The following is a 13134-nucleotide window of genomic DNA, read 5'->3' as shown; positions in this document are numbered from 1 at the left end:
ATCCATCTATTCACCCAAGGGAAGCCATTGTGGGAAAATCCAGTTCTGAAATCTTGAAATCAATGCAGGCAAGGGAAAGAAGGTAAGGTCAGTTTGATAATTATCCTGTCTCTCTCCCCATGCTCCCACCCATTAAACTTAGCTGTGGTCTCAGAATACAGGGAACTCAGGCATACAAAATGAATCCATCTAATGGCATATTGAGTATTGGGGGGGGGTAACGAGGAGCTGCCATAAAATGTGCTCTTCTCAGCTTGACCTCTGTTCATCACTCAAGATGTCCCTGACCCTTTTACCGGGTGCTTTTATGAATGCACCACGATTAGAAAGCCTGCATTTAAATTGGCTGCTCCCCATCTCAATTAGGAGATCTAAATCAATATGCATAGTGAATGCACTTGCTTTCATTTTGCAAAATCTTTCCGAGGAAATGAAACAGAGACTTACAGCCATCAGAACACATGTGTGCACACACACACACACACACACACACACACACACACACACACACACAGAGAGAGAGAGAGAGAGAGAGAGAGAGAGAGAGAGAGAAGACTCCAAAAGTATCACCACAGTAACCGAACTGCTGCATAGAAAATGACCTCTAAAACCGGGGAGGGTGAGGGTGAGAACTGAAATCTGTAACAAGTTGAAGAAGTTAAAGGACAAGGTGATACAATGATACAAACAGGGATACAGAGGTTTACTTTTTTGTGTGTTGAGTGCAGCAACCTTCCTAATGTAATAAAAACTGAATGACACACCATTAAATATGTCAGTGATCAACTGATACTTTCTCCCTCTGGTGTGCAATTCAGCAAGGAGGAATGCAAAGGGACAGGGGTCCAGTTATCAACCCCACGAAATAGCCAAGGGCATCTATTTGTGGTGACTTAACAGCAGATACACTGGCATCCGGATGGAAGCACATATACCATGCAGCATTCAGGTGAACATTCTACGATGACTAAGGCAAAAATGAGAGCAAGCACAAGGAAAACACCCCCTGCCTGAGGAAACAACATCAAAATAGGAGCACAAGCTTGTCATCTGTTTTCAAGAGCAACTATCAAAACAGTATGAAGCAGGGAGTTTTGAAAATGGCAATAAATCTGAGTGATTTTTGCTCTTCCTTTTAATGTTCTGTCACAGCTGATTTTCTCCCCAAGGAAGGATTTCCACTGAACCTGCAAAGAAATGAATCTTAGCCACCTGAATGTGCACCATCCAGAGGACAGATCCTCAGCTCGGGTTCAGTGTAGGCCAGTTTGCTCCCACCCGGTAAGCATGCACTTACCATCAATAAGCTCAGAGCAGAATCAGGAACCAACTGTACAGCCATTGCCGTCTCTTCCCATGCGCAAATACTCCCTTGGTTCAGTCAGCCTTTGGCCCGGTGCTTCAGCAAAGCATCCACAAACACCTACAGCAAACAAATGAGAAATTTAGATTTAGGGATGCAGGATCCGCCCGATAGGCAGGAAGCATGACCTAGGCCGTTTTTTTCATGATGGAAGGATGGGAGGAGGGTTAAGGGAGGAGAGGAGGGTGTGGGGGGGAGAGAAGAGAGGGTGGAGAGCCTGCTTAGGAATGAAAAAAAAAAACCAAAGATCAGCTGCTGCAGCATATTTAAAGAGCAGACCCACATAACTCAGCTGCAGGAACACAGAAATCAAATCAAACACAGACGCATCAGGTTAAAATGAAGAATTTTAAGCAGTCACCTCACTACATTCAGTAACTCTTCCTTTAACTGTCAAATTGCTTTGGAAAAAAACCCTATTGCAAATATGACTGCAGCCCCAAGCTCCCCAATGTGTTCTCTGCAATTCTGTTGCAAAAGGTGTGTTAAATAGCATAACCTACCACCTCCAAAATGGTCAGGATCTTCTTTCTTCTAAAAAGGTGTTTCCCTTTTCCAAAAAGAAATGTCTAGCTATAATACAGGAGCCTGCTCACAAGGCATCTGTTACCAGGAATCGCCAATTATCTTTGTCATATCTGAATTAAGAAACTGGGTTAGGCACTGACCCTTTCACCTTCCCAAAATCTACTTCTCCTGTCCACGTGGACCAGAAAGCTTAGTTCCCCGTGGATCTAACACACTTTTTAGACACATTTAATTCCCCAGCCTGTTCTGTTAGTACTCGGATCACACTGGTCGTACTATACGTATATAGCATACAGTTTCAGAGTCTCTCTCTCTCTGTCCCTCCCTCCCTTCCCATGGCTCCACAGGACTGCCGGTTATGATTCTTCGTGGAAAGCCTCCAGCTCCCAGAGGCACATGGGATTTAATTTGTGGAGAACGGCACTGCATGTAACATAAAAACAAAATTAGTCCCCAAAATGATGTACCACTATCCTTCTGCAAAAAGCCAAAGAAAATGAAAGCTAAGTTGCCCGGTCTTGTTAGCTAGTGAATGGTTCGAAGACTCCAAGGAGTCAAAGTATTAGGAAAATAAAAGCATTTTATTATGTTAACCACTAAATTTAAGTCTTCTAAAAGAGTCCCTCGATTACATTAATAGTGACAGCTATTAAGTAATCCTTAATTTGCTTTGATCCAGAGTTTCATTCCCCCTCTCCCCCTCTACAATAATAAAAAAAAATATTGCAAGTGAAAACTACAGATGGAAATAAAAATGGTGACAAATTTGGAAAATAGACATTTTGGAGAAAAAGCAAAAAATGTAAGCAGTGTAAAGCAAATAAAAACAACCTATACCAATTCTACGGCAGTTTAATTTTTTAGCATTTTAGATGATTTAGTACTAGCTCTTATTAGTTCTACTTACAGTAATAAGTTCTCTTGAGGGAAGTGGATAATTTCATTTCAACAAATACTGTATGGCTTACTTTAAAAAAAAGAAAAAAAAATTTGCATACTGCCTAACAGTTTACCAGTGAGGAAGCTACTGCATGTAACGTGATATATTTCATACTAAATCCCACAAGTAGTTACCTAACTCAATCTGCTCTCTCAGGAGGCAAACTTTTCCAAATTAGACCTTGTTACTGAGCTCTGCAACTATTAACTGAGTACAAAGCTCATGAAGAAGCAGCATGGCATAGTGGACAGAGCACAGGCCTGGGAGCTGGTAGGTCATGGGTTCTAATCCCTGCTCCGCCACTTGTCTGCTATGTGACCTCGGGCAAGTCACTTCACTTCTCTGTGCCTCAATTACCTCATCTGTAAAATGGGGATTGAGACTATGAGCCTATCTGTCCAGCCTGATTTGCTTGTATCCATCCCAGCACTTAGTACAGTGCCTGCCACACAGTAAGCGCTTAAATACCATAATAAAAAATAAAGAAAAATAAAGCTAGGGCAGGAGTTGGCAGTAAACTAGGATCAGAACCTACCCTGCTGTGGTCCATTACCAGCCAACCCAGGTCTTCTGGATCCTCCCCTAATATGGTAGCATGCACTCACATGAAACCGTCTACTTGCAATTAAACAACAACTAGTATTTATTGAATCCTTACTGTATGCAGAACACTGTACTAGGCATTTGGGAAAGTCCAGTACAGTAATGTTGGTAGACTGATATCTGTCCTCAAATACCTCTTGGAAAGGCAGAACTGATTTCTGCAGGAAGAAATGAACACCCATGCCTGTGGCAAACCTACCTCTTAAATCAAACCAATAAAAAAAACCCTCTTCTGCCATATACTTCAACACTGGAAAGGGCGTGAGAGGAGTTAGGGGGTTGTTGGAATGGAAGGGTCATACTACCTCTAACTGCTTGCTGGGCATTTTCTCAAGGAAGTGTAAAGTCTGGGGGATGAAACCCCAACCCACAGCACTTGTATATACTTGTACAGATTTATTACTCTATTTGTTTTACTTGCACATATTTACTATTCTATTTATTTTGTTAATGATGTGCATATACCTTTAATTCTATTTGTTCTGATGATTTTGACACCTGTCTCCATGTTTTGTTTTGTTGTCTGTCTCCCCCATCTAGACTGTGAGCCCGTTGTTGGGCAGGGACCGTCTCTATATGTTGCCGACTTGTACTTCCCAAGCGCTTAGTACAGTGCTCTGCACACAGTAAGTGCTCAATAAATACGATTGAATGAATGAATGAATCTTACTCTCCCAAACTGAACACCTAAAGCCAAGCAAAGAGTAAACACAGAATTTAGTGACCAGGGCAAAGAGGTCACTGGGCTCTTTGGACACAACAAAAGCTCCAAACCAGGCTGTTCTTTCTGCAGGTATTTTCCACTAAGACAGCTTGTCAAAGGCAGAGGAAAGGACACGGCCAGCCAGCAAGAATCCTGCTGGAAGTCAAGAAGTTGCAAGCGTTTTATTCACTTAGGTGCCCTGATCTGAGTTGACCAAAATTCAATTTACCCTCCCCCTCAAGAAAAATTTTTAGTGGTATCCACTCTCCCTAGAAGTACACTTATAGCCTTAGATACTGGCCCGGGACAAATCACTATTCTCCCTAGGAAATGGTGGAGAGGCTTTGCAAAGAAGCAAAGAACAGAGAGTGAAAAGCATGTTTGAATCAGGTTTATCATCACAGAGAAGTTGTTCACTACCCAACTTTACCAGATCACTCAAACTTAACTCAGTTCACTCATAGGAGGAGGGCATAGAATCGTTAATGCTGGTAAAGTGGTTTGAATGGATGAAAGGATGCAGGGTGATGGGTTGAAAGGACTAATTCAACTCTTGATTTGACTCAGAAGGCCCAGCTTTAGCCACCGATTTGTGAATCCAAGGTTTTCCCAGCAGCTAATGACATTGCTATGAATTACCTGGCAGGAATTTTGAACTGTTAAGAAGATTCAGGAAAAGCCCTCAAACTATATGCATGCTTTACTCAAAACATTACTAAAATATGTAGTATATATGTATGCTCCTTGTGGACAGTGATGTCTACCTCCTACATTGTACTCTTCCAAGCACTTAGTTGAGTGCCCTGCATATATTAATTGCTCAGTCATTCAGTAATTATCTTTGAGAGAAAAATAGCCAATAAAGGTTAAAATACCAGAAAGATGGAATTCTAGAAGGTATTTTAAAGCATAAGTATGTCAATCATCCGGGGGTTGGGGGAGTCCCATGTGTAAAATGACCCTCAAAAACTATACACAGAGGAAAAAAACTTTTTAATGATTCTTTTCTTTGCATACAAAACCAATGTTTAATAGAGTCTGTCAGGGCTTTTAAATGGCTCCTTCCAAGGACTCAGTCACTGGGTCTTTCAGTCACTCTTAGATGCACCTCTCAGCAGTTAGACCAAGCAGTTAGACTTCTCCTACGTGGGGTAAATGTGCAGTTCCAGCCCAACGTGGAGGTCAAATATTAAATTTCCAAAGGAGTCATAAGCTGCTGGGAAGCTCTTTATTATTCTTCCTGGAAGAATCTTCAAGAGAGGGCAGAATGGAACGAAGGTGCAAGGAAGAAGAAATGCCTCAGTGCAAAATTAAGTTTTCCATATTGAGCCTGGAAGCTTCCTCGGACTGGAGAGAAAATAGTGGGATAGACAGAGAAGTGAAACAGCCAGAGAGAAACGAACACAATGCCAGAGGCACACAGAGAGGGGTTTGCGAGGGGAGGGAGGAATGACACAAAGCTGGAGAGCAAATAGAACTGGAAAACAGAAGCATCCAGAGAGCAGGAACGATAAGCAAAGAGAGAGGTAGCCAAGGAAGGGGATAGAAAGAGATGAAGAAGAGGTGTGGACCAAAACAGAGGGCAGAGAGAATCAGACACAGGAGCAGAATGAAACATCCAGAGATGGTATGTGAAGACAAACAAAAGGGAAGATGAGACGAAAATAGTGAAGACATCTTCCCTGACCTGGTTCCAGGTGAGAAATGCTTTTCTTGGGCACCAGTCCACACCCAAATCTGGCTCCATCTTGGCCTACGGTCTCTTGAATAGAAGCAATTCCACTGCCATCTTAGTATGGCTCTCTCTTGCCACCATTTTGGAGTGGGAAACTAACCCCAGGCCATCCCAACCTGATCCCATAGTCCCAACAGCAGCATGGTGGGAGGAGAGAGTGAAAACCTGCCAAGAAAGCAAGTGACCCAAGCCTGACTCTACAGGGGAGAAAACACTGATGTCCCCACGGTCAATTAGTCATTAGGACCATCACCCTAATGGGCACCTTTGTAATTAAGCACAGATTCTCTCAGTTTGGGATGAGTAAGAAATGATCCCTGACACACTGAGTGTCCTGGAGAGGCTAGGGTCGGTTATATTTAAGTCACGATTCTCAAATACAAATTTCAAAATAGCTTAATAAGACCTAAAAACAAAGAGATTGTGGAGACTAAGAGTGGATAGAACTCCAAGTCTGTCCCTCATCCAGTCCCTTGAATTTGAATAATCATATTCAGAGTGCAAGGGCAGGCCCAGCCTTGCTTAACAAGGTTCTCTAGTGAAAAACTCCTCACCCTGGGCTTCAAGGCTGTCCATCACCTCGCCCCCACCTACCTCACCTCCCTGCTCTCCTTCTACAGCCCAGTCTGCACCCTCCGCTCCTCCACCGCTGATCTCCTCACTGTACCTCGCTCTCGCCTGTCCCACCATCGACCCCCGGCCCACGTCATCCCCTGGGCCTGGAATGCCCTCCCTCTGCCCATCCGCCAAGCTAGCTCTCTTCCTCCCTTCAAGGCCCTGCTGAGAGCTCACCTCCTCCAGGAGGCCTTCCCAGACTGAGCCCCTTCCTTCCTCTCCCCCTAGTCCCCCTCTCCATCCCCCCATCCTACCTCCTTCCCTTCCCCACAACACCTGTATATATGTATATATGTTTGTACATAATTTTTACTCTATTTATTTATTTTATTTGTACATATCTATTCTATGTATTTTATTTTGTTAGTATGTTTGGTTTTGTTCTCTGTCTCTCCCTTCTAGACTGTGAGCCCACTGTTGGGTAGGGACTGTCTCTATATGTTCCCAATTTGTACTTCCCAAGCGCTTAGTACAGTGCTCTGCACATAGTAAGCGCTCAATAAATACGATTGATGATGATGATGATTTAGGGAAAGAGCGTGGGCCTGGGAGTCAGAGGACCTGGGATAACAATAATAATAATGATGGCATTTGTTAAGCGCTTACTATGTGCAAAGCACTATTCTAAGCGCTGGGGGGGAATACAGTGGGATAAAGTTGTCCCACGTGGAGCTCACAGTCTTAATTCCCATTTTATAGATGAGGTAACTGAGGCTCAGAGAAGTTAAGTGACTTGCCCAAGGTCACACAGCAGACGTGGTGGAGCTGGGATTCGAACCCATGACCTCTGACTCCAAAGCCCGTGCTCTTTCCACTGAGCCATGCTGCTTCTCTACTCGGTTCCACCATCTGTCTGTTATGCAGCCTTGGGCAAGTGACTTAACTTCTCTATGCCTCAATCCTCTCATCTGCAAAATGGGGATTCAATACCTGTTCTCCCTCCTACTTAGACTATCTTGTGTATACAGAGTGCTCAGGACATAGTAAGTACTTAAATACCACAATTATTATTCCATGTTTTTCTGACGTGAATTTTCTCCAAGGAACCACTCAAGTTCCTGTGTCGCCCCACCATCTATTTTCAGTTCAGCACAACTACCCATGCCCCAAAGCTCTCCCAAGTCCTCATAAACAAGACATGTCTTTTTAAAAAACCGAAAAGGGAAGATGCAGCCAAGTCACAGGAACCCATTCCCAGGGACCTATTTGCATATTGGGTCATGCAACAGTTTCTTTCTGGAGAGCCTTATGGCAGTCCTGTGGATCAGAAAGCCTGAACCCACTGAGGGCCAAATGGTCGTGCACTGTAGAATCAATGCAGTGGTCTTCAAGACTGCTGCCTAGGAGGGGATTTTTCAAAAGACAGATTCTTCATCATCAATCTGGGGCAGGGGGGTTGGGGGGAAGTGCGCCTCCAGTACTCCTTCAATTAGAGCATTCATCTCTCACTGGCTTCCTGGGAGTTGAACCAAGCAATCGCATGTCAAGAAAAGCGAATGCTGAGTCATCTCCCCTGGCCCCTGTAGAAAGAAGCTCAGACAGCCCATTTACCGTTACTTCAAATGAATCAGCTCTCAGGATTCCCAACGAGAACATCCGGCTTCTGATATTGTCGAAACTGCAGGCTAACAAAGCAGTGGAAATAAGCTAACCCTGACTGATGTGCCCGGGTCCAAATGAAATTTAAAAGATTAATGAACTTAAAAAATGAACTGCTTTCTCACTGTGGGCAGGGAACGTGTCTACCACCTCTGTTATCATCATCATCATCAATCGCATTTATTGAGCGCTTACTATGTGCAGAGCACTGTACTACGCGCTTGGGAAGTACAAATTGGCAACATATAGAGACAGTCCCTACCCAACAGTGGGCTCACAGTCTAAAAGGGGAAGACAGAGAACAAAACCAAACATACTAACAAAATAAAATAGAATAGATATGTACAAGTAAAATAAATAGAGTAATAAATATGTACAAACATATATACATATATACAGGTGCTGTGGGGAAGGGAAGGAGGTAAGAAGGGGGGGATGGAGAGGGGGACGAGGGGGAGAGGAAGGAAGGGGCTCAGTCTGCGAAGGCCTCCTGGAGGAGGTGAGCTCTCAATAGGGCCTTGAAGGGAGGAAGAGAGCTAGCTTGGCGGATGGGCAGAGGGAGGGCATTCCAGGCCTGGGGGATGACGTGGGCCAGGGGTCGATGGCGGGACAGGTGAGAACGAGGTACGGTGAGGAGATCAGAGTTATATTGTACTCTCCCAAGAACTTAGTGTAGTGCTCTGCACACAGAAAGTGCTCAATAAAAATGATTGATTGGTTTCCCTTTCTATTCCTCTAGATCATAAGTTTCTTGAGGACAGGGATAGTGTCTACCCTCTACATTGCATTGTACTCTTCCAAGTGTTTAATACAGTATTCTGCACACAGTAAACGCTCATTCATTCATTTGTTCATTCAATCGGATTTATTGAGCGCTTACTGTGTGCAGAGCACCGTACTAAGCGCTTGGGAAGTACAAATCGGCAACAGATAGAGATGGTCCCTACCCAACAACGGGCTCACAGTGTAGAAACACTCAAATGCCTTTGATTGATAATCCTTTCTTTGGTGGGGGGGAATCAATTTGAGATTGGCAGTGGGGAGGGGTGGTAGAGGCAGGGGGGTAGGGGGGACTATGACATGGGGAGAAGCAGAGTTGCCTAATGGTTAGAGCAGACCTAGGCGTCACAAGGACCTGGATTCTAATACCTGCTCTGCCACTTGTCTGTTGAATGACGTTGGACAAATTACTTCCGTTCTCTGTGCCTCAGTTACCTCATCTGTAAAATGGGAATTAAGACTGTGAGCCCCATGTGGGATATGGACTGTGGCCAACCTGATTACCTTGTACCTATCCCAGCACTTAGAGCAGTGTCTGGAATATAGTAAGTGCTTAACAAATACCGGCAAAAAAATGAATAGAGAGGGAGAGGGACTTTTCTTCTGATTTCTGCAACAAATTCACAGGCATCCGGTTTACCCATTAACTGCCCTAATTTTTAAGAGATCAGCCTAAAAAAAGATTCCACACATTCTATCAAATATGCACAACCATTCTTTCCTGTCTGAGTCCCGCATTCTCTTTGAATCTGACAATGTTAGCTTCTGTTCTCATCACCGGGGACAGTACTCACACATTCCAATCAATCAAGCAGTGGCATTTATTGAGCACTTAGTAGGTCCACAGCGTTGTATTAGGAGAGTCATACAGAATTGGCAGATGTGATCCCAGTCCACAAGGAGCTTACAATCTAGTTGGGGAAACAGGTAATAAAATGTTACCAATAAGAGAAGCAATTGAGTATAATGCTATGTACATAAGTGCTATGGGGATGGGGCCTAGGTGATATGGATTCAAGTGCATAGGCAGGGACTATCACCTAGCTTAGTTGCCCAGGCCACTACAGCCTTATCTTAACAATATAGCACAACCATGCCATACACATACAGGATTATGTCATTACAATGCTCTTCTTTGGGCAATTTTTCCACAACAGTGCTATTGAATTTTAATGACAGATATTTCTCACAGCCTTTTCCTCACTTCAAGATAACTCTCTGATTTTGCAGCTGGTGTGAGCTTTACTTTGGCACAAACTTCACTCTCTGCCTCTATCCCTCCTCCTCTATCTTTGAAGAACTCTGAGTGAGTTGAATAGAGAGTTCGATAGACCATTCCAACAGCTCTGTGTTCTCTGTCTGGCAACAAACAATGTGAGAAATCTAGCATGCTAGCCCAGGGTGTCTTTTTGCTGAATAGGCTGTGAAAGATAGTTCTTTGAAAACTAAATATTTAAACACAGGGGCATGTAACTTCGAATTCACAGGTATTATTGGTACATCTTGGTCTTGCTATTTGGTCAAGTAACTATTTATTGAATTTGCATCACAAATTCATTCATAGTGTTTGGGTCAATTATTTGGATCATGGAAATGCATTTAATCTACTTTACACCACTTCCTCTTCGTCACTAACATCCTATTTTCATGGAACCAACTAAGAGCGCTAACCAGGGGATACCAGTATATCCTTCGCAGGAAAGGATAGAGTACAACAATACACTGAGGAAGTCAGGCGAAGAATCAGTAAACAAACGGCCAGGGTTGATCAATCACCCGTCTGCTTCCCGACACAAATGCAAACCCCTCGTTTTTCTCCAAGGACAGAATAATAGCATAGCAGATGCTCCACCAAATGTGTTGCCTGGCACAGGGTTCAAGGAGGGTCACGGACCAAGCTGACGGCCCATCCTCCTCTCTGAGAGAACGCTGAACGGTGAATTAAGGGCCTGGAGGCTCGCTTACCTCATGCCAAGGCAGCAGACACCCAGGGCCTGGCTCAGCTGCCATTTTCACATGTCGAGAGAAACGGCTTCTAGACACAGACGCCCGTGACAACCTGGTGCTCCCATGTGCCAAGAAGCACTGGGGCTCTGTTAAAACCCCACCGTCCGGGGCCGACTGAGCCAGGCCCCTGAGGATCCATGACACCACCATGTCTAGACCGCCTAAGACACCCATGTGCATGTCTGCAGGCAGCTGTTGGCCCAGCTCCCAGACACCCAAGCTCATGTTAAGCATATTGTCATTTTCCGCATTTCAATAAAACACCATGGTGGCAGTCTGTCAGAGAGAGGCAAGGGAATTAAGGGCCAACAAACAATGCCTAGCAGACGGAAATCCGGGAAATGTTATTTTAGGCAGAGAAACAGAAAGAGCCATGGGAACAATGGTAGTAGCTAGGGCCTCCGAGCTATAACTAAAGCATTTTTATCCCCTCAGTTAGAGCTTCTAAATCCAAACACCGATTGATGGCCCTGGAGGCTTTGCTGGTCTTTTCACCTGTGGCTGTAGGAATCAGAACCATGGAGTGTCCTGGGCCCTTCAAATCCCTGCCCAGAGAGACAATTACCAGGAGGGGTGGAGGAAAGAAAGGGGAAGCTGCAGTTTGGAATGGGGCCACTTCCACAAGCCTGGGCAAGCCCTCATGCCAAGGGTAGTGGGACAATGGATTAGAGACAGAAGTGTGGGTCATGCCGGTGACAGAGGCCGTCAACAGGAAGCCTCTTACCCAAACCAGGGAATGTTGGCAGGCAGAATTCCAGGAGTTCGCCCAGGAACGACTGATGGAAAGGCTTGTTAACACACAGACTAAGTACACCACAAGACTCAGATTGGATCTCAACCATGCTGGGCCCGGAGAGCCACATCAAGTATAAGAAACAGGGACTGGGGGGTCCCCACGCCCTGAACATTACATAATGCCCCCCATGGCCCACATTATTGGAATCTAAGTGCCTCTTGATTCCCTGGCTCTGATCCTGGCTTCAATCCCACACCAAGCAAGTCTTCCCACTTCAGCTCTGCCCAATCTTTAAAACTAGAAAATAAAGACCCTTGCTCATTTAGGGTGCTATTTTACCTCAAATCTGATAAAGGATGTGTTTCCAGGCTGGAGCATATATAATTCAGTATTGTTTCACTGCTCCATTCAGTTCTCTCAGAAAGATGTGTTGGGAGAGGGTGGTAATTATTCTAAATTTGTACCGTCCCCCACCCCTCCAAGTTTCACACCCATTCCAAATATCTACAAGATAGCTCTGTTCACACGCCTAAAGTCTGGCAATGTAGAGTAAGAATGTAATGGGATAAAATAAAAATCTTTCTTCCCACCTCCTCCTGCTCTCCCACCCACAACCCCAGGGAATATGCCAGAGCCGAATTCCTGCTCAATTCTAGGCCCGGTGGCAGAACTTAGACGTTGCCTTCATGACTGACTGCCAGGAAATGGATAGAGGGGAAAATATTCTTTGCTCTTTTATAACCAAATCAATCAGATGGTATTTATTGAGAACTTACTACATGCAGAGCACTGTAATAACCACTTGAGAGAGTACAACAGAGTTTTTAGACATAAGTAGACACGATCCCTGCGCTTAGAAAACTTGCAATCTAGCAGATGGTGAAAGTTTCTGCATTTGTGGCCTGAGGAATAATGAGTAAAATGTGCAAAGAGCCAGATAAGTCTAGAGGAGCTCTTCATGTAAAGTTTCAGGGTGCCACTTTGGTCAGCTTCTAGACTGAGCAGCAGGTTGTGGGGGACCACACGTTACTCAACCACCAACCTACATGTCTACAGGGCTGCATTTCTAGAGTAAAATGTGCCTCTGCTCCCTAACCCCCTGTACCCTTAATCTAATGGAAGCTGAAGATTTCTGGGAGAGGAGTGGAAATGGGTGCTGGTAGTCACTACTGCCCTGCATTTAAGTGATGCTTTTTCACAATTAAAAAAAATCAAAATGACATCAAATGTTAGTACAGATGAAGATCACCTAGGGGTTTCCAAACACAGAGATGTGTCTACATCTCCCTCTAGGATTGCCATATCCTGGAGTGAGGGGGAGAAACTACACCAACAGTTACCTTAGACTCTATTCAGCAGTCCTCTGCGGGCACTATCACATTATTAATACTAAATATAAATGGATCATGTTGGTTTGAACACCTCTGTTTCAATTAAGGAGGCGTTCTCTGCAGATCTGTCAACATCCTCGACCTAAGCACTCTAGCCACTACTGTACATATAGATGGAGATATCCGCTTTACTC

At 44.4% G+C, this 13134-nt stretch overlaps 1 protein-coding gene across 2 annotated transcripts in view; it reads right to left on the bottom strand.

The window, feature by feature from the left end:
- FRMD4A (FERM domain containing 4A) overlaps positions 1-13134 on the bottom strand; it is a 461647-nt gene that overhangs the window by 433104 nt on the left and 15409 nt on the right. For both annotated transcript variants that reach the window (XM_038740915.1, XM_038740917.1), the window contains exon 2: positions 1298-1423. In XM_038740915.1, the coding sequence (XP_038596843.1) occupies positions 1298-1342 (45 nt within the window). In that variant the 5' untranslated portion in view covers positions 1343-1423. The remainder of the gene's footprint in view (positions 1-1297; positions 1424-13134) is intronic.

The sequence above is a fragment of the Tachyglossus aculeatus genome, assembly GCF_015852505.1.
Source record: "Tachyglossus aculeatus isolate mTacAcu1 chromosome 12 unlocalized genomic scaffold, mTacAcu1.pri SUPER_6_unloc_1, whole genome shotgun sequence".
Lineage (NCBI taxonomy): Eukaryota > Metazoa > Chordata > Mammalia > Monotremata > Tachyglossidae > Tachyglossus > Tachyglossus aculeatus.
This window is presented reverse-complemented; position numbering and strand designations above follow the sequence as displayed.